Below are 21,532 nucleotides of genomic sequence, written 5' to 3'. Positions count from 1 at the left end.
TGGCGGCTGCGGGCCACCCGGAGCTCACATGCTGGGCAGCCCAGAGGCAGCAGTGGCAAACACTGCCCAGTGCGGCAAGTGCGGGGGCCGCAGCTGCTGTCACCACACGCAGACCTGACGGGCAAGTCTGGAGCTGGTGCGGGGCCCAGGCTGGCAGTGGGGCCAGGTTACAATGTGGTGCTGAGCGTGGGGTGGGGAAAAGCAGCCCCTTGCCCACCCTGTGGCCAGTGCCCTGAACTGCAGCTGCCCACGTGGGGCTGTCTGGAGCAGACACAGGCAGCTCCACATGGGCTGTGAGCACCTGCAGCACGGGGTAGGGTGGGGGAGGGGCTGCTTTTCCCTGCTCCGTGAAGGAGCCTGGGGAAAAGCTGAGCATGGGAGGGGAAAAGCAACCCCTTGCCCACCTCGTGGCTGGCGCTCCCTGCTACAGGCGTTCACAACCCATGCGGGGCTGTCTGGAGCAGGCACAGGCAGCCCCATGTGGGCTGAGAGTAGCTGCAGTGCGAGGCGCCGGCCATGGGGCAGGGGAGGGGCTGCTTTTCCCCCCCTGTGCTCAGCTTTTCCCCAAGCCACTTTTTCCTGGGCTCCTTCCCTGCCTTTCCCCCCCTCCCCCTCCCTTCCCCCTTACCTGAGGTTCTGGCTGGGGCAGCCATGTGGTCCTGGGCCAGAAGCCCCTGCTGGGGCTTCCGGTGGGGGGTCAGGGCCGGATGGGCCCTGCTGTTGTGGGAGCTGGCCCAGCTTCCCCTGCATCCTACTGCCCTTGCTTTCTGTCATTTTTGACAGGAACCAAGGGCAGATAAATATTAATTTTCTAAATTTCTGATGTAGATATATTCTGAGTTGGGTTTGTTTCGTTTATAAAAAAGAAGACTGGCAAGGGACATGATAACAGTTTTCAAAAGTGTAAAATGCTACTAGGACAGTGACCAACTGTTCTGTGTGGCTACTGGGAGAATGAGAACTCAGCTTAAGGTTGTATCAGAGAAGATTTAGGTTGGACATTAGGAAAAACAACTAGAGTAATGAAATTATGTAACAAGCTACCTAGGGAGGTTGTGGAATCTCATTCCCTGGAGATATTTAAAAACATGTTAGATAAACATCTCTTCTTGATGACCTAGGTATATTGATCCTGCCTCAGCGTACGGGGATAAGCTAGATGATCTTTTGAGATTTCTTCCAGTAACCTTTGACCCTTTCTCATTTATCTTTTCTTTAAGATATGCATTCCTGTCTTTTCCATTTTTCCATCACCAGGTTTTTTCAAGCCCCTAATCACTCTCATCAGCCAGTTCTGAACACTTTCTGAATATCACTTTTGAATAGGGTGACCTGTACTGAACAGTTACAGAAGAAGCCACATAGATAATGCCTATATTATTCCCTCTTTCCAGTCTCAACCATCTTTTTTACTTTTAGATCATTATTACACATTGAATAGTGGTCTTCCCTAAACTATTCACAGCAATCCCCAAATCTTCTCTATGTTGTCAGAAAATTATTTAAAACTCATGTAAGAATAGTTCCAATTATCCCCTCCATTGTTCAACACTTTGCACTTGTCAGTACCAAACTTCATCTGCAGCAGTGTTGCCCATTCTCTTAAATTAATGTCATCCTTCTGAAGCCCCTTGAGTTCTTTTCTGGTTTGACTCCACTGATAAAGTTCTTGTGTTTTCAGGAAATGGTGGCATCTTACAGCTCATTCCCCTTTCCCAAACTGTTTATAAATCAGTTGTATGTCAAATCTGTCCTCACTGTGGAAATTCTTGGGCATTGAACAGCATACTTGATCTTGATGGAAATTCCAAAGGAAAGATCCAAGTGGGAAGAACATTTCCAAAGGACATTTTACAGTTAACTTTCCCAACATTTGCCAGTCTAGTGCTAGATGAAATCTTTGCAAAGACTGGTTTTCAGCTCTGGCCTTGTCTTTCAGGTCCTATTTTGGGGAGAAGGTGGCTCTGTATTTTGCCTGGCTGGGCTGGTACACCTACATCCTGGCTCTAGCTGCTCTTCCAGGCCTGCTCCTCTTCATATATGGAATCATTTATTTCAATTCCAGTCAAGTCAGGCAAGTGCAACAAGAGGTTACTGTGTGCATAGACCTAGGCATGTCAAGCACATGAGCCTGTGTGCCCAAACATACAGAGGTATGTGTGACTAGAGAAATTCAGGAGGTAAGGATTTTTGTGGGTGATGTCTTTTATTAGACCAACTGCATAGTTGGTATGTAGTTAGCCAAAATTTTGAATGCAAGGCATTCTTCAGAAATTTACCTATTGTGTATATCATGGCATTCACTACTGGAGATAAATCCTATGAGCATGGAACTGCTTATGTCTGCTATGTGAGTTCTGCATGCAGAGGGTTTGCAAAGTCATTGGCTTTAATGATAGCTCCACTTAATGGAATAAATAGATCTCCATCAGAAACATTGCAGCAACCCTCCAGCTCCATGGTGGTTATCTGAATGGTCCAAGACCTGTAGTCATATGGCTCCTATTGAGTTCACCTTGAATGTGCAAGGATACAGCCCCATAAAGAGTTTGGCTCACTGTAACTAATAGCACATCTGCTCTGGATGGAAGGAGTAGATTTTAGGCAATGGGCAACAGATGGTCAAGTGTATCCACATTTCCATGTGGGGATTTGTGGACTCCTCTCTGAGGAGGCTTGTCAAGGGGAAGATCCCCCTGGCATTAGTATCTGAGAGCTACACATAAAGCTTTATTCTGGCCATTAGTTGGGAAATGACCCTGCAATCTCTCCTTTGGCTGATGGATGTAATGGATGTATAGAACAAACAAATGATGGGTTGGGTAGAAAAGCAATTGATTTGCTCCTTATGTGCTTTCCTGTTACAGCAAAGAGATTTGTGAAGCCAACACCACCATCATGTGCCCACTCTGTGACCAGAAGTGCCCATTCTGGCACCTGTCTGACACTTGTACTTATGCCAAGGTATGTAAATGCTGTCTACATGTCCTTTTTGCCAATTGCTGCTGTGCTTGGACCCCAGTGTTGTAATCCAAGATCAACCAGTGCCTTAAAGCTATGTGCCCAAAGAGATCTTACTAGTATTCACCAGCCCCCTGCCATACATGAGGGAATTACAGCCATATTTGTTGGCTCTTTTTTTCTGAGAGGCAAGGGCTCTCCAGGCTCAGGATAGGCTGCAAGGATCCCTCAGCTTGGCTCTTTCTATCCCACCTAGGATATCCTTAACCTTTGTGGCCAGTCTGTGGCTGGGCTGCAGAGGCCTGATGCTCTGCTGTCCCACGTGGGCCTGAGTCCCTTCTGTAAGACACATACCTCTTCCATCTTTTGGAAATGGTCTGCTCTGCTGGTGCCCAGCTCTTTCATGATCCCTTTTTCCTTGGTCTCTTCTTTTCCAGGTCACTCACCTGCTTGACAATGAGGGGACTGTTGTATTCGCAATATTCATGGCTCTGTGGGGTAGGTTTCAGCAGCTCTTATAATAAGGTTTTGAACAATCTACAGTCATGGTTTGATGGCAACCTGGATTCTACAGTAGTTCATTCAGAGCCTAATAACATCCTTTTTGCCTCGAGGGCTGGTGTTATTTTACCAGGACCACCTGCTCATTTTACCAGGGAAAGGGAATTGGTGAAATTCTGAGAGATTAGTTATGGTGATACCTTCAACTTTACATCAGTATTTGAAATCCAGATGTAGATGTTCCCATCTGACAGCCACGGGGCAGGCTTCAGAGGCCTCCATCACTATCTGTGGTGCATCACTGACCTTCATCACAGCCAGCTGTGGTATAAGCACTCCTTGTCTCACTCATGACACATCCTGTCTCTACCACCTAGTGATTCACCCATCTCACATAACAGCTCAGGCTCACAACCCAAATCCCAGAGGACCATATATTCCACCTTGGGCCTCTCCTCACTCATGAGTCCTTAGCACCATTGTGTCCATGGCCATTGATACCCCTCCTGCAGGGAAGCAAAGATAGTGTTATCCAAGCCCACCCACGTCCTCTGTAGTCCAGCCCAAGGAGCCTGTAATAAGCATCAGAAAACTGCTGCTTTCTCAGGCCACTACCTACCTTCTTAACTGGGCAGCTTTTTCCCTCTCCATTGCTTTTCAGCTTGTAGCTCTGCCATCTCTCTCAAAGCAGCCTGCCATCCCTCCATCTGCTGCCACCATTTTGCCTGAGTCTTTTAGGCCACGTCTACATGAAACGCTGACTGTGCAGTAACAACTGCTCAGTCAGTGTCTTGTCTAGACGTGGCCTTATAGCAGATGTTTCTGTCCAAGTAAATGGTCACAAAGGGCACATCTACACATGCCCCTGACTGCACATTTGGTACTGCAGTCATTTAGGACTTGTTTTAGCAGTACCCACCTTATGTTGTACTGCGCAGTCCCAGCAGCACACAGTTATTTTGAGATGCCATATTGCCATAGCGATGAGCTGCAGCAACATAGCTTGTCCCTACGGCAATGTAGCATCTCCTGTAGATGGGCCCAGAAAGAGGCAATCAAGCCCACCCTTAACCCTTTCTGGGCTACTGCTGTATAAGGGTGCGTATACCATATCACAGTGAAGCAGTGTAGGATGAGTTTGGTGGACCATCTCTCTGTGGGCTTTAAATGCTCCAATGGCAATAGCCTCTAGGCACATAATCCAGTTCGAATGGCCTGGATGGAAATTGAAGAGGTGGTTTCAGAATTTGCTGTGGGCCTATTTCAAGGGAAAGACTCAGGAAAATAAACCTGAATTAACTAAAGGTGCCAAATTAACAGGATTATTTAAACAGGATTAGGCCCCTGGGGTGCAGACTTTTACCCAGCATGAAAATGGCTCTAATTCCATTTAGTTTGTTTCACTTTGTATAGCCAGGTAAGCTAACTCGAATTAAAGCCATTAGTATTCTTAATAAGATCATCCACCCAGAGGAATTGATTCAATTTAATCATTCCACTCTAAAAGTCAATTCAGATTAATTTTTCTGAGTGTCTCCATGTACATAAGGCCTGTAAGTCAGAACTGTTTCCTCTAGTTTATACCAGGGGCTTTCTTGTCAATATTGCAGCCCAGAGTCACAACATAAACCTCATGCATCTCCATTTCCCCCACTGCTATCCCAGACTGTACTCACTGCCCTGTAGCTGCTGCAGGGCAGACCATAGAATACTTTGCCAGTAGGGGAAGGTCCCTTCCAGAGCAAAGATGAGGGGTAACCTGTGAATGGGAGTCTGTTACACAAAGGAGAGGATTGGCCACCATGTTGTGGGAGCCCACTCAGCCCCATCTGGGAACCTCATTCTAGATTGTCCCCATGGTCCCAATTCTCTCACTGGTGGGCTCATCTACTGGGGGGTCCAGGTGACCTTTTATTCTGGGCATTTAACCTGATTTCCAGTCTGCTCAGGAGGCCTTCCCACTTCTAGCCTGCAGGGAGGACATGGGTGCTCTTGTAAATGCTCCACAATGCCCATGTCTCCAAGGGGAGGAGGTGTCTCTGGTCTATGACACCCTTTCTGAGCATGCTATTTTATAATTACACCTGCAGCCACTTTGTTCCTGGAACTGTGGAAGAGAAAGAGGGCTGAAGTGGTTAGTGGCTGGGAACTGTATGGCTGGGATGAAGATGAGGTGAGAATGAGGTTCTCTTCTTCACTGTCTTCTTCTCTCCTTGCTCCCTCCCTGTGCTGTCATCTTTCTTGACAGGACCAAGGTAAAAATCTAGCTGTGTGCTGGCAAATGGAGTAGAAAGGCACTGCTGAAATGACGCTTGGAGCTGGGCTCCTAGTTTGCAGTATGGGACAGGGAGGGAAGTGTCATCCTGCTGGATTCCTAACAGGGTCCAGTGGAGCACAGTGGGAGGAGTGGGGACCTCAGATCTTCTTGAGATTTTTAGGAGAGAAAGGCAAGTCTCAAGAAATGTTCTCCTTGCTGTGCCTTTAGATGCAGATCTTCCCTCCCAGATGCACACCACAATTAACTGTGCTGTCACTTCTGACATAAAGCAACAGCCCTGTAGGCCCACAATATAAGCCAGAGTGATTTCCAGGAACATGTGAGCCTGGCCAAGTTATCTGGAGACTCCATGGATTTGCTTGTATGACTTCTGCTGCACTTCTTAGAGCACTACTGGGATCCTGCTCTATGAGAACCAAACCCAGAAAATGAGGTGGGGAAGCCATCCTGAGGGTGCTTCCTGCCTCTGGTCTCAAGCACCCCAGCGAGAGGCAGCTTGAGAGCAGAAGCTGGGGTTGCCTCAGGGTGGTTTCACAGCTCCATTTCCATGTTTGGCATATGCAGGGCAGGAGCCTGTGGCAGGATACGCTGCTCAGGAATGCTCTAAGGTGCACTGTGAAAGCTGTATAAACACAGCCTAGGCCAGCGAGAGAGAGAAAGTCCAAGCTCAACACTGCAAGTTAGTTCCTTTTGGGTTCACCACAATAGAGTCCTGTTTCTCTTCTACCTGCTGGTACCTATCATGATGTCCCATGCTTTCATTTTCATTGACATAAGGTGCAGTACCTTATGTTGCCCCATGCCTTGCATTCTCCTAAAGCAGGTTTTGGCAACCTATGGCCCATGGGCCAGATCCAGCCCACAGAGCTGGGGGGTGAAGGGGGAGGGGGCAGGACTTTTGTAATAGTGGGAGCTTTGCCCACACCGTAGCTGGACAGTGGAGAGAAGCAGCAGCAGTAGTGGTGGCAGCAGCTGGGCCCAGTTGCTAGCCTGTCTCCAACCTGAGCTGGGTCATTTTGGCTTGCCAGCTGAAAACATTGCTACCAATGCCCCTAGTGCATGACTTCAATATTCATTCTTTTCCTTTGTCCTCAGGAGGAGCTGGCCTTGGAGCTTATCAATAACCCAGAATATGATCTCCAGAAGTATCAGCACTCTTATTTCCGCAGTATGATCGTGCTCCTCCTGGTCCTGCTTACAGTAGGTGCTATTACTGTTGCCTAGCTAGCCATTTCCAAATGCCTATGGATGTTTACAACATTAAGCTATAGGAGAAATCATGCATGCGGCTTGTATCTCTTTTGGATGGCTGTCTCACTTGCAATGGGAATGCCATAGAGAAGCAATTGCAGGGTGACTAATTATCTCAGGAGCTTGGTGATCGGCTAGGCCTTCCCAAGTAGCCAGTTAGGTTCAGAACCAAGGTGGTAGAAACCCAAAGTCTTCACTGTGAGCCACACAGCAACCATTCAGTGCAAAATTACTTGGTGCTTTCAATCTAGCTCCTAAAACACAAGGACCCAGTGGCCTAGCTTGTACTCTACCTTGATCCCGTGTGCCACCAGGGACCTCAGCTGGAGGCTTCTCCATGGAGCCATCACCACAGGCATGTATCTGGCACATTTATGCCCACCCCAACCTCTTATTGAGGTTCTGACTGCACTTTTCCCCACACTTATTTATTTTTGCACACCCCATCCATGGCCTCACCAAGCCCTGGGATCTCCTGTTCAACCTCCTTCTGGCCCTGGCCAAGCTGGCCATTTATCTCACCAGGAAGGAGGCTCTGGCCAGGAGGGTCCCTGGGAACTGCAGGGCCATTTTCCTGGGTCTCCTCCGTTCCTGTCTCTGAGCGGAGCACCACTGGGCAGTAGCTGCTGGCTCTTTGGCCACCATTGAGAGTCAGTGGGCGCTGTCTGGGGTGCTTTGCTTGGTGTCCCCCAAGGGTACACTATTTTTGAACGTCTAGTCCGTATGCACTCTCCTTTTTTCATTTTTTGTCCCACATAATCAGTTGGTGCTCTTGTTTTCTCTCACCGCTTCACTGAGTGGTAGCTCTAAGTAATGTAGTGGGCATATGCCCATGTGTCCAAGGCAATCAAATAGGCCTAAAACACGAGGACCCACATCAGAGTTGGCATTACCTGGCACAGACTGTGTGGACATGGGCAATGAGCTATCCTATTAGCCCACTGGGGCACAAGCCAAGCACACTTACAGGGTAGTACAGTAACTGTGTAGGAAATGTGTACTGCTGCTGAGCATAATTTTCCTCTTTGGATAAATCAGGATCTTGTACAGTATTATAGACTCACACTGGAGTGGAAGGGAGGCAGCACCTGGTGTGGCAAAAGCCAGTTTCTAGCACATACACCCAGTCATTTCCCCACATCTACTCTGTTTGGTCAGCTTCCCCCAACTGCTTTATCACCTCCTCTCCATTCCCCCAGCAACATGTTCTGCCGACTCCTGGATCTAATCTCTCCCAGGTTCTAATGACACCTCCAACCTACAGATAATCGTGCTGATAGGGATCGCTCACGCGCTTGTCATATACCGTGTGGTGGCCACCGTGATCTTCAGCCAGAGTGACTCTGACTTAATACGAGAATGGGCCAACACACTGGCGGTGTTGACTGGGGCTGTGTTGCATTACATGACCATTGTCATCATGACCAAGGTATGGTGCATCATGGGATGGGGTCTCTCCTCTCCTTTCTGCCATCCACCCCTCTGTCCTATCACTGGTCTTTCATTTTGTTCTCCCTCCTCCTTTGCAGGTGAACAGATGTGTGGCACTCTTCCTCTGTGACCTGGGTAAGGGGAACCCTGTGATATATTCACTGTAGATACCACCAGCACAGCCAGCTGGCACTCATTTGAACAGCATTTATTTGTGGATTCATAAAAAACCCTCCCTACAGAAGCATGAGTTTGATCTCATAGCAACATTCTGCTCAAGGCAAGATCAGCCCTATCTAAATGATCATGGACAAATGTTTGTCTAATTTGTGTTTAAAAACTTCCAAGCGGTGCAAATTTCACTACCTCTCTTAACAATTTGTTCCAGTGCTTAGTCACCCTTGGAGTTAGAAACTGCTTCCTAATATCCAACCTAGATTTTTACTGTTGCAAATGAAGTCTGTTACTTCTTGTCCAGTCCCCTGTGAATCCAGAGAATAGCTTGTCTATTTGTAGCAACCCATTTTGTATTTGAAGGCTATTATCAAATCCTACCTTACGAAAACCAGCACCCCACAGTCACTGGGGTCTCCAGAAAGCAAAGTTAGCACTTTGACTGTAATCCAGTTCTGAATAGGAAACTAATGTGTGCAGCTGCAAGAGAAATACTGAAATATGTGCTTAGTATGTGGTATCTATGGTGTGAGGGAGGCACGTGCAACCATAGTATAGGTTGTAATCTGGCTCCCCACCACAGACTGTCCATCCTTTATTACAGTCCCCCTAGTACAGACTGTGCAGAGGGTATGCGTTTGGAAAAGAACAAATAAAATTTGTTGGACATAATATCAGCAAAAATGGAATTCAGCCAGATCCAAACACAATACAGACATTGCATGCCTCACCTGAACTTCAGGATGTATCTACCATAAGATTGTTGCTGGGTATGGAAATAACTGCTACTAGATTTGAGTAAAATAGAAATGAGCAATGGAAGGATGACATTTGCCAGAAACTAGTTTATTTCTATCAAAATGGATGGGGCCACAGGATGCAACTTCCAAAAGACCTACAACCATGTTGGCAGGGCTGAAATGACCTCCACATAACCGATGGTCTGCTCCTTAAAGGAAGATGCTTTGTGATCCCTCAGGTGCCTCAGGAAGAAATGCTTTTGAAGATCCATGAAAGACACCAGGGGAAAAACAAATGCAGGGCAAGAGCATAGCAATTTATATACTGGTCCAGGTTGAGTAAATTCAAATTTTAGTGGGCGGTAAGGAATACAACAAAGAAAAAAGACTCTCTCTCAAGCCATTACTTTTTACTATGATACCAGATAGACCTTAGCAGCAGATAGGAATGAAAAGAACACACATATGCTATTGCACTTGATTATTTTTCCAGGTATGTTGACTTAGATTTACTTATACAGATGTCATGGGCACAGGTCATCTAAAAACTGAGTTCTATCTTTTGCAATGCATGGTGTTCCTGAGGTCCTCATACTGGACAATGGAACTCAGTTTACCACTGAATTACTCCTAGTTTGCAGAGAACTTAGATTTTAAGCATCACACTAGCAGTCCTCACTATCGTTAGAGCAACAGAGAAGCTGACAGAGCAGTACAGACTCTGAAACAGCTTCTGTGTACATACAATGATCCATATCCAGCACTCCTGAGATATCGATCTACACCATTGGCATCAGGATTCTCCCTGGCTGAACGGTTCATGGGACAAGAAGTTAGGATGCTATTACCTATGGCACCAGTGCAGCTTAACCCTAGATGGCCCAACCTACAGGAATTTAAGAAACAAGACGCTGAACAAAAACTGCTGCAGCAAAAAAATTTCAATATTTGATACAGAGCAAAACCACTATCAGACCTGCTGCCAGGGGAGAGAGGTTGGCTCAAAAGTTTCCAACTGCTTGGAACTGTTGAAAATATGGCAAGCACCCCTGGGCTTACTTAGTGGGGACTCCAAAAGGCTGGTTGGGTTCCTCTTCAGTATATTCTACCTCAACATAAAAAGGATCAACCACCAAAAGGAACAGGGGCAGAGCATGAAAATGAATCGCCTCCTCAAGGAAGTGAATCAGAAGGCTGTTAGACAGGAGCTATAAAGAGTTTAGAACAAGGTCTGGAAGACCAAGCAGACCTCTGCAGACTTGACCTTTGAGCATCCATTTATAGTTTTAGGTGTGTATGTTGGTTGGTTGGTATAGCAGTGCAAGTAGTTTTAAGGGCTATCATTTGTTGTTAATCATTTATAATGAGCTGTAATCTAATCTTGTTCTTTGTAAAGAAAGGGATATGTGGAGTGATCACAGAGTTCTGGTCTTCTACACCCACTAGACAGGCAGTAGTTGGGGGTCTTTAATAAAGGTTAGATAGTCCCTGGTGAGAAGCCAGATTACAACCCACATGATGGCTGCATGTGTCTCTGTCTCCTTCACACCACGGTATCCATCCTGCCCTCATGAGTGCTAGCTTCTGCTCTAGCCTCAAGTAGAACCCTATGCACAGCCAACTTGAGGAGCCTCCTCCTAGAGGCCAGATCTGCACTGGTTGTTGTGCTGATGCCTTGGGACAGTTGGGGATCTGTAGGAAGGGGATATGAATTTCAGGAGATCAGTGTTAGATAAAACCTTTCCAAATCCCTGACCATGTTGCAAGGAAGGCTCCACTCTGACGTGCCATGGGAGCCTCTCAAGGACAGAAGGAAGCTTCTGCTTCCATGACCCACATGCTCACCTGCCCTCCTGTTTCCAGAAAAGCCGCGGACATTCTCTAAGCGTGAAAACAACTTCACAGTGAAAATCTTCACCTTCCAGTTCTTCACCCACTTCTCCTCGCTGATCTACGTTGCCTTCTTCCTGGGGAGGTGAGTATAATCCACGCTGGCTTGTGTACATTGGCAATGTTCACAGCAACAATGGTATGGTCTGGACCCTGTGTGCCTGCTCTGCTCCTGGAGAATACCGTCAAGCTCATGGGAGTGGCTGTGCTGGCAGGAGGGGCATGGACAGCTAGTAAAGACAGAGGGAATGTGAGTGCTCCCACATTGATTCATTGTGGGGATGCTGGCCCCACTGAAGTCAACAGGACTTTTGCTGTTGAGATCAGTGGGGACAAGATTTAACTCCTGAGAATAGTTCTCCGCCTCCCTCTGCTTGTCCATCTTGTGGTTTCCTGTTGGGTTGGTGTTCTTAACTCTGCCTCTCTAATCCTCGGGAGGGGGGCGGCAGGGGAAGCATTAGCCTCACAGTCCAGTGCATGCAGGGTGAAGGGCTCTCAGCACCAGGTTCTGGTATATTTAACTATACTTTCCTGGTCAGGATTAATGGCCGACCCGGGAATTACGTGCGTGTAGCTGGCAAATGGAGGCTGGAAGAGGTAAGTGATGTTCCTATAAAGCTCTGCTGCCCTTTGGTGCTAATGTCCACTCTGTCTCTCTCCTGCTGCCCCTCCCTTCTACCTGGCACTGTCTCTGTAAGACCCTTTGCTTTCTTCTATCCAGCATACCCTTTCCATCACTTTAGTTTCTTCCTGGCTAAGGTACATTGTTGGCTACAAAGGACAAACTCACAGGATCATAATAAATTCTAGTTTTTTGGGTGGGATGTGAAGTTACCAATAAAATCATAAATGCAAGCTTTGAGTTATGGGCGTTACTGGTGACCTTAGCACGTACACACACACATGCACTCACTCATTCAAACCCATGTAGTATAGCGTGTAGTGGCTGCTGCAGTGATTGTGAGCACTGGCGTCAGTACATCTACCTATCCGAGGCCCTGGAGTTTGCTGTTGATTGTCAGCTTCCTTCAAGGTGATGTCTTCTCTAGAAGGGGGTCGCCTGCTTGTCCTTCTGTCTCGGTAGGTCAGATGCTGGATGAGAGGGTGCCACTGCGGGTCACACTTCACTGCCTTTTATCCCTTTCTGGCAGACTTGTGTAATCCCCCAGCATCATCTTGGCTACCCAATCCGAAGGTTGCTGTCCCGCGTGGGTCTTGAGTAGTACCTGACAGCTGTTAGTCACAGGGGTCTCTGCCTGCTGGTACCTGAAGTTTTGGGAGTCCACCCTTGACTTATTGACTTAATGGCTGTATTGTCGTGGGTTATAGGAATAGTACATAGGGTGAGCGCTCAGTTCCAGGAATCAGTTCTTTACCTTGATTAGCTTAAAATGGAGTTCCTTTGGCTAGGCTATTGTCTACTGATGATCATCATTCACTCGCATTCACTCAACAGATTTTATCACTTTACAATTACAGTTTCAATCCAGTTTTAACAATGGTCCAGCATGTAACTTCATTCTACAGGGAGTACATTCCTTAAGAGTTTAAAAGTATAAAATATAAAGATGAAACAGATGAAATATGAAAATGCACTGTGAGACATATATAAAAATGCAATGTGAGGTAGTGAGGATCAAAGGCTACTGGGTATAGTAAGTGAGTTAGGTTATCACAGTATATATTTACAGTCTTTGCAGGGGATATTTTAATTCTTTTGTTTTCTGTAATGACACTGAGCTTAATTGATATGTAGATGCAGTTTCTAGGTTTCTCCTACAGAAAGCCACTTCAGCTTTCTGGCTGGCTCTGAGTCTTGCCACACGCATGCAATGAGTGTGCTAGGTCTCTGCCAATACTGAGAAGGATAAGGAATGCACAAAATAGGAGTGGGGAGGTGCAGGCAAGAAGGGGGTTCTGTTATATCCATGTCCGGAAGGGAAATGTACAAAGGGGGCTTTCCGCTACAACATCTAGCAACCTCCCTCCCAGGCCTCAAGCCAGGCCAGTTTTTTTGTGCAGTATGACTCTTAGTCTCTCTCCTCTTTGCAGTGCCACCCTAGTGGATGCATAACTGACCTCTTTATCCAGATGGCTACCATAATGATCCTAAAGCAGACTTTGAGCAACGTGGTAGAATACATCTCCCCGTAAGTCAGCATGTCCTGGGCATCCATAGAGGCTCTTGTGTGTCTGAGTCAGATATTCTACAGAAAGTGGAACTCATGGGAGGTCTCCTTAGGGAAAACGAATGTGAGGCCAGACAGTGACGTTAGTTCAATCCTGAAATCCTCTCACGATGAAATGACATTTGCTTCAGGAAGAAGCAGAAGTAGTTTAGAACGGTTAGACCATCTGATCAGGGATCAGAAGTGAGATCCTGTGACAAAGGTGATTGCAATAGTTCATTCTGAATACAGAATGAGTTGCCCAACAAAGTCCCTACAAAGAATTCAGCTCAGATCTGTTCACAAAAACAAGAGAAGGAAGGAACAAATAGATCAAGTCACAGACATAAACTACTTCCACTGAATAGCTTATCCCACAGATAGCTGTCAATCTGGCATCTTGAACCTTCTCTAAAAACTCAAAATTTAAAAGAGAGATTTTCTTTGGATGTTGGAATGGATTTTGTAGCTTCTTAGCATATCCTTTGTAAACTATCCCCCAAACTCCAAGGCAGATCTCCCACCCATTAGCAGCTACACCAAAGGAGATCTTTCATTCCCCACTCCACCTCCCACCAGCCCAGCAGGCCTAGTCACACAAGTACCTGCTCATCAACAGGAGGCTTCAGTCCACAGCTGAGTTCTTTGTGAACTAGAGTTACTGGATCATCTTATTGAGGGACGTTACCTCTCTATTGTTGGTAAAACCACCCTGGTATAAAGTGATAAACTTGGGAGAAGGAATTTGTCCATGTGCATTTGAGGGACGGGGGGGAGGGGGTGCACATGCATGCATGAAGTTAGTACACTGCATTTAAAAAAACCTCTGGCTCAGGCCTTCAATTTGGCGCCCAAGAGGAAGCCATTCCACAGCAGCTCAGGTAAACACAGAATTGGAGTCTTAGCTCACATCCCTCATCCCTCATACCCCTGTCCCTCCAGCTGGATTGCCTACAAGATGAGAAAGCTGCGGGTGAATGCAAAAAGTAAAGTCCAGGTGGAGCAGGAAGCTGAGGACCCTTGCAAGGAGCAGTGGCTGAGAAACTACCAGCTGAATGAAGTCAACGTCTTCAGCTTATTTAATGAGTTCTTGGAAATGAGTAAGTGACACTGGGCTGCAGAGAAAATGTAGTTCTCAGTTTTGGGTCTTGGACATATGCACAGTCATTCCCAGCATCTCAGCGCTTGGGGGTCAGTTTCTCTCAGGGTGATGTAAATGCCCTGTGACAGTGCTCCTCTTAGAAGGCTCCAATTCTTGACAGCGTGGTGTGAGGGGTAGTTCTTAACCATGCAGCTGTCAGGGATGGAGCTCCTGTGAGTAGTAGCAGCAACCCTCATTGATAAGAGCAGGTTAAACAACCATTTGGCTGGGATGACTTAGAGATGATTCTGCATGGAGCAGGGGGTTGGACCTTCTAAACACCCTTCAGGCCCTACTTTTCTATGATTCTGTGTTAGTGGGGTGGGGTCAGAGCTTCAGTCTCGTCGTGCAGCTTGTGGAATGCTGTCAGGCTCGATGAATCTGTGTCCATGTCTGAGAGATGGGTGAGGAAGGAAAGGACCCCTGCAACTTCTTCACTCAGCAGCCTATTCTTGTGCAGAACCTGCCGTGTCCAGGGCAGGGGCAGGAGAAACTGGGTCCAGTTTCCCGGCTGCTTGGTGATCCTCGCACACTGAGGGGTAGATTGTCCCTTGAGCTGAGCTCCCCAGGAGGATCCCTGAGCAATTTATGTCCAACGAGCATAAATTGACCAATTTATGCCCAAGGAGTGGCAATTCCTATCCTTCCCAACTGTGCCCTATTCGTGGCTGTCATAACATACTGGTACTGGTGTGACCACTAACCTATACTACCACCCTGACCAGCTGAGCTGGCCAGCACTAGAGTTTGACCCTCTCTAACTACTCACCTGTATGGGGGGCAGAGAGCTCTTGATCTCCTTCTATGATGAAAACAGGTCACCGGGGGAAATGGAAGATGGTACATTTCACCCTTCACCCTTGCAAGGCCAACCCAGGTCATGCCATTACCTGACATGTCAAATATAGGAAACACAAGGCCCTCTCCTCTATTGCTGGATTCCTCTCTCATAGCATGGCATTTCTCCCATTGTCAGTGATCCAGTACAGCTTTACCACCATCTTTGTGGCTGCCTTCCCCCTTGCCCCACTGCTGGCGTTCTTCAACAACATCATTGAGATCCGTCTGGATGCCATCAAGATGGTGAGGCTGCAGAGACGCACGGTGCCTAGGAAAGCCAAGGACATCGGTGAGATAGGGACAAGGGGGAGCTCACTGGTCAGAGCATGTGCTCAACACTAAAGAGAGCCAGTTTGTGTATGTGTTGCCCAGGGCTGGCCTATCCTATCCTGCAAAACCAGTGGCCGCAGGGGGCCCTGTAGCCAAGGGACCCCTGGTGTCCGGCCACTCACCACCCCCCCCGCCACTGACACCACTGCCACTGGCCTCACATCTGGCCACTGGCCACCCCCACCCCTGCCACTGATGCTACCAACACCGGCTTCACGTCCAGCCATTTGCTATCCCCCACATCCCTCTCCGCCACTGCCACCGCCACTGCCGCCAGCTTCTTTGGCTGCTCACCACACCCTGCCCCCCACCACTGACTTCTTCACATCAGGGAGTCCCAGAGCTATTTCTTGCAGGGGGCCCCAAAAAATTGTGGGCTGGCCCTGGTGTTGCTATAAGTGACATGAAATGCTGCCACACATTCCTTATCTAAATCATGATGTTGTCTGCCCATAAGTGCTATTCCAGGGCGGGCTCAGAGAACAGGGGTACCCTAGAAGAGCTGGAGGGGAGAGCAACATTGCGGGTGGGGTTGCAGATCAAGACAGAGGTGCTTTGCCAGGGTAACATCAGAGAGGCACGGATACACACTTTGGCTCAGTCTGAACCACACAGCCCATCCCCTGTTTTGTAAGCCACAACTTTGCCTGGAGTTTCCTGATGGCCCATCTGCCCACTTTGTTGGTTAGGATGTAGTGCTCAGTAAATCTCAACCTTAGTGCCCTCTGCCCCCACACTGAGCTGCTGTGCTGAGACATATTGGCTGTGCCCCACAGACCCCTATTCCACTGATTTTGCCTTGCCAAGCCCTGTCCTCTTTCCATTCACAACAGTGGCAAAATTCCCTTAGATTTCTAGCTGGCAGGTAGTGCCCTGTGCCCCAGAGTTGATGCCCCCAACTGGCCATAACTCTAATGTCCTCTCTTCTTACAGGAATCTGGCTGCAGGTTCTGGAGGCCATTGGCATTTTGTCTGTCATCGGCAATGGCTTAGTGATCGCCATCACCTCTGACTTTATCCCCTTGCAGGTCTACAAGTATACATACAGCCCTTGCACTCTGGGGAATGACACCAACATCGAGTAAGCTTTACATCATCATGTCCATGTACGCTGCTCTGGGACAAAGCCATTCTGTCCCTGGGCTGCTGGATGGCAAAGCTGGACAGGAAGAGTAGGATCTTTGCTACTACCCTTATCTCTGTTTTTCCTCATCTGCTGTGGCACTTGTAGGAAGGGAACAATTAATCTAAGCTCTCAACATTAAGAGGAACCTGTCTGAGTCAGGCTGCATCATTTTCCAAGCTGTCTTACTAACGTCACCGGGCAACGGGCAAACCAGCAGCAGTGGACAATAAAGAACAGCCACTTGGCAGCTGGTGAAGTAGTGCCGTCCAGTGGGAAGAGCAAGAACTGCAGCCAATATTCTTTCCCCATCTCATTTGCTCAGGGTGGAGCAAATCTACCGAGTGGTTTTTTTCTGCTTTATCTGAAAGGAACACAATGATTAGGGATCTGTGCCATACAAACACGCGCCACAAAAGAAAGATGCATGATGACTGCCATTCAGTGGCTACTGCCCATTGTGGCTGTGCAGAAGAATGCTTGAGTCAAGAGTGGAAACTAAAAGAATCCATCTAAAAATCTATAAGGAGACTTTTACATTTTGTAATTATGTAGCACTGCATGAATAAGCACAGTACAATTTTTCACTCTGATTGCTTTCCTACTTCCTACAGCATGAGCCAATTCTCTGTATGCAAAGTCAATATTTGATTACATTTTAATTGCATGATACTTGGTCAAGCAGTAAATCAGTGGATTAATCCCAGAATGGAAGTTTCTCGGTCTCACTCCCCTCTCACTGACAATTCTTCTTTCCTTTCCCTTCCATGACCTGTCCTTCCATGTTTTGCCTGGTTTCTCTAAAAGGTGGGATCCTGTACTACACTGTGCATGCTCAGTCCCCACTGGCTTTACTGGAGGTGAGGATGCTTAGCATCATGTGTGATCAGCTCTGTTGTGGACAACCTTGAGAGAGTTCAGAGGAGGGCCACTCATATGGCTAGGGGCCTGCAGGCAAAACCCTACAAGGAGAGATGGAGGGCCCTGGATCTCTTCAGCCTCTGCAAGAGAAGGCTGAGAGGTGATCTTGTGGCCGCCTTCCAATTCATCGGGGGAGGCCAGCAAGGAATAAGAGATGCTCTATTTACCTGGGACCCCTTGGAGTAACTAGGAACAACGGCCACAAACTGACAGAGAGCAGATTTAAGTTAGACATCAGGAAGAACTTCTTTATGGTAAGGGTTGCCAAAATCTGGAACAGGCTTCCAAGGAAGGTGGTGCTCTCCCCTACCTTGGGGGTCTTTAGGAGGAAGCTAGACATTAGGGCAATGTGAAGCTTTGGTCCCTGACTCGATTTGGTGGACATTCGGCCCAATTCAGTGGCTGAATCTCCGAATCAAATCAAAGGACCTTTTAATTTCTTCAAATTGAATTGGAACCCTCTGAATCAATTTGGAGAGATTCAGAAAAATTTGGTGATTCAGACATAGGCATATGTTTTTTCTACATACATCAAGGTAGTAGGCAGCTCATGAATGCTGCGATGTTGGGGTGCATGGAGTGTCCCACAGAAGTGCGGGGGGCTCCCCAGCACACTCAGCAGCAGACCCAGAAGTGGACCGGAAGTGGGTCTGCTGGGAAGCGTGCTGGAGCCCCACCCCCCGTTCCTCCCTGGCTCAGCAACTGGTGCCTCCTGGGTCTGGGGTGGCACCCGGGCTCCCCTCGTGGCCAATTGCTGAGCCGGAGGGGGGGCGGGGGTGCTCCCTGATGGACCCAGGTTTGCTGCCGAGCACATGGAGGGCCCCCCCATGCTCCTGTGGAATGCTCCATGTGCCCCAGCATTGCAATGATCAGGAACCACACTGGTACCTCGAGGTATATAGAAAAAACATTTAAAGCTGTATCTATGGCCGAATCACTGATTCTCTGAATCAGCATTGAATCTTCATATTTGGATTTGGCCGAATTGAATCAGTGACAATGATCTGAATCAACTAATCGAATCACTGTCCCTGATTCAGGCCGAATCCAAATCCGAATTGAATAGGGCCTGCTTTGCACACCCCTACTAGACATGCACCTGGCTGGGGTCATCTGACCCCAGTACTCTTTCCTGCCCAGGGCAGGGGGTTGGACTCAATGATCTGCTAAGGTCCCTTCCAACCCAAACATCTATGAATCATCTGTGACTGTCACGGCTGGAAATATTTCTTGATTCATAAGCCCAATCAGGTCGGGTACTGAGCACATCCTGCGGGTTAATGAATGCTTTCAACCTCCATGGACTCCAACAGGTATTGTGGATGCTGAGTGGCTGTCAGATTTGGGTACTCTGCTTAAGAAGTGCTGTGTAGGTTTCTGGAGCCATTGGCATGATTTTAACTATTGATAACAACTAGTTCTTAGGTCTTGTTCATGCTCTTGCTAAAGTCCTTACTATGGACTTTAGCAAGAGCAGGACCAGGCTCAAGGTTCCTTCCCTTCGTTGAAATGCCTGGAAGAGACCAGAAGTCTGCCATCTTTCCTAAGTCTGACCTGGGTATCCTGGCTGGGATGAGCTCACTGAGACATGAGCAAGCCTCTGTATATAACTGTTTTCTTTCCTTTTCTGCAGCTGTTTGACGGGTTACATCAACCACAGCCTCTCGGTGTTCCGCGTTCGAGACTTTGAATGGCATATGAAGCTGCAGGACTTAGCTGAAAAGCAGATCACAGAATGCAGGTAATGGTGGCTCCATAATGCTGACCCTTAGGCTTTCTCATAGCTTGACAGTAATCCTTCCTAATACGCAGCTAATTGCTTGTTAAATTGGCCCTAACACACTTCCTTTCTGCATTCTCAGAGAGGGCCAGATACATCGCTAGTATTAACTGGTGTGACACCCTTGCGGGTCAAAGGACCTATACTGATCTATCCCATGGGCAAGGGTTAGTCAGTGGAGAAAGCCTTATTGTCCAATTTACTCATATATAAACTGAACAGAGTCTTTAGGGAATAATGTGGGATTGATGCCAGGGGAAGGGACTGGATGAGCTACCAGGGCTGCCCCATCATGCAAACCCATGAATCACCCCTGGGTGAAGCCCATGATAACCAGGCCAGGGATGGGGTTTGAGGGGCTGTGCAGATGGGGCTGATGCATTGTGTCCTTCAGGTACAGGGACTACAGGAACAATGATGATTACAGTTACTCTGTGCAGTTCTGGCACGTGTTTGCAGCCCGACTCGCCTTCCTGATTATATTTGAGGTGAGTGTGATGAATGGGGCCTCAGCAGGCAGCAGCACCAGGGCTGCCCAGGCAACCTCCCATAGCATTTGGATGGGGAAGAGAATCACACATTTCTGTCAGGAAAGCAGTATGGCAGCAGGGGTGAGGGTTTATGCATTAGTGGCAGGACTCTCTGAAGAGGCTGCTTCTGTGGTAGTCCAGCTGGGAACTGAGGGAGTTTCCTTCTTCCTCTCTGCTCACAGCCTTCCTCCTCAGCTGCATCAGCCCCCTGATCCATTCACCTCTCATCAGACTTGACTCCCGCCTTTGCCCACACCACTCGCTCCTGCTCTTCTCTTCCCTCCCCTGCCCTCACCCCAGTGCCCTTGCATCCGCTGCTCTGTCCTGCTGGAAAGCCTTGTCCACTTGTGCCCTCAGCCCTTCAAGCAATGCCATTGCCGTACCAAGGAGACACCACTGCCATTAGCTGGGGCAGCTCACAGCACAGGGGAGCTGCATTGGTAACAAGGCCCACTTGGTAACAGTACCATGGCGAAGCCAGCATTTCAAAGGAGACGGTGAAATGCAGCCAGGGACGGGGGTAAAGTCAAACAAAACAAGGGACTCTTTGGAGACCTCATGCCACGATATGGGGCCCTCGTTTCTCAGCACTGGCGTGAGAAGGGCGCCAGTTTTAGTCCCCTGATAGCTTGAGGGGGACACACATGCCAGAAGAAACAACCTCCCCCACTCCAACTCCGCAGAGGCAATACTGTATGTTTCATGGCAGCTCTCCATCTCCCACTGAAGTCAATAGGAGTCTCTGTATTGATTTCAGTGGGAGTTGGACCAGATTATGTATCACTTATGTGATAGCAGTAAATCAGCTGAACATTGTTGTGGAGTGATTGCTTGTCCCTGCTCAGCCACTAAGTGCAGCTCAAGTCTCCAGAGACATGGGTCCTGATTGCATGGTGGGCTCTCTTTGATTCTTTTCAGCACGTAGCTCTATGCATCAAGCTGATCGCAGCCTGGTATGTCCCTGATGTCCCCCAGTGGGTTAAGAATAAGAACCTGGAGGAAAAAAAGAAGCATCTTCAAGAAGAACTCAGGTAGGTATTGCCCTAAGTCTAACACTGAAGGGGTCCTCTCCCTCTCTGGAGACAGCGATATCCAGAGTGCGGATCTGATTGGCAGCCTGACCTTGCAGCCAATCACTTCACCTTTTTGCACTGGCTTCCTCAGCTTTGTAAAGTGCTTTGAGATCATCAGAGAAAAGGTTGTCTTCCTGCCTGCCATGGTCTTAATGCCTGCTGCCCTCCCCTGGCTCATGCTCCCCTGAGGGCTGCCCTTGGCAGGAGTGGCTGGGCACAGCAGACGAATGGATGAGATTGCTCCTTGTGGGCCTTGACACAGTGGCTTCGAGTAGAAATGGTCTGTGCTGGTCAAGTGTTTCTCCTTGTGCCACTGGCAGAGCCTTGGCATTCTGGGCCTTGAAGCACCCGTTCTACCACAGGTCAGCCTTGTGGCATTTAATCTGCATGCTCAGCAGGA

At 48.1% G+C, this 21,532-nt stretch overlaps 1 protein-coding gene across 2 annotated transcripts in view; it reads left to right on the top strand.

Moving 5' to 3' along the window:
• ANO9 (anoctamin 9) overlaps nucleotides 1–21,532 on the top strand; it is a 60,425-nt gene that overhangs the window by 34,134 nt on the left and 4,759 nt on the right. For both annotated transcript variants that reach the window (XM_025198594.1, XM_006019208.3), the window contains 16 exons: nucleotides 1,940–2,074; nucleotides 2,868–2,964; nucleotides 3,399–3,459; nucleotides 5,553–5,635; nucleotides 6,836–6,940; nucleotides 8,256–8,420; nucleotides 8,521–8,557; nucleotides 11,200–11,311; nucleotides 11,766–11,823; nucleotides 13,279–13,376; nucleotides 14,337–14,494; nucleotides 15,512–15,664; nucleotides 16,639–16,786; nucleotides 19,383–19,490; nucleotides 19,924–20,017; nucleotides 20,978–21,090. In XM_025198594.1, the coding sequence (XP_025054379.1) occupies nucleotides 1,940–2,074; nucleotides 2,868–2,964; nucleotides 3,399–3,459; nucleotides 5,553–5,635; nucleotides 6,836–6,940; nucleotides 8,256–8,420; nucleotides 8,521–8,557; nucleotides 11,200–11,311; nucleotides 11,766–11,823; nucleotides 13,279–13,376; nucleotides 14,337–14,494; nucleotides 15,512–15,664; nucleotides 16,639–16,786; nucleotides 19,383–19,490; nucleotides 19,924–20,017; nucleotides 20,978–21,090 (1,725 nt within the window). The remainder of the gene's footprint in view (nucleotides 1–1,939; nucleotides 2,075–2,867; nucleotides 2,965–3,398; nucleotides 3,460–5,552; nucleotides 5,636–6,835; nucleotides 6,941–8,255; nucleotides 8,421–8,520; nucleotides 8,558–11,199; nucleotides 11,312–11,765; nucleotides 11,824–13,278; nucleotides 13,377–14,336; nucleotides 14,495–15,511; nucleotides 15,665–16,638; nucleotides 16,787–19,382; nucleotides 19,491–19,923; nucleotides 20,018–20,977; nucleotides 21,091–21,532) is intronic.

The sequence above is a fragment of the Alligator sinensis genome, unplaced genomic scaffold (genome assembly GCF_000455745.1).
Source record: "Alligator sinensis unplaced genomic scaffold, ASM45574v1 scaffold907_1, whole genome shotgun sequence".
NCBI lineage: Eukaryota > Metazoa > Chordata > Crocodylia > Alligatoridae > Alligator > Alligator sinensis.
The sequence above is the reverse complement of the archived record's forward strand: the minus strand, read 5'-3'. Positions and strand labels throughout refer to the sequence as shown.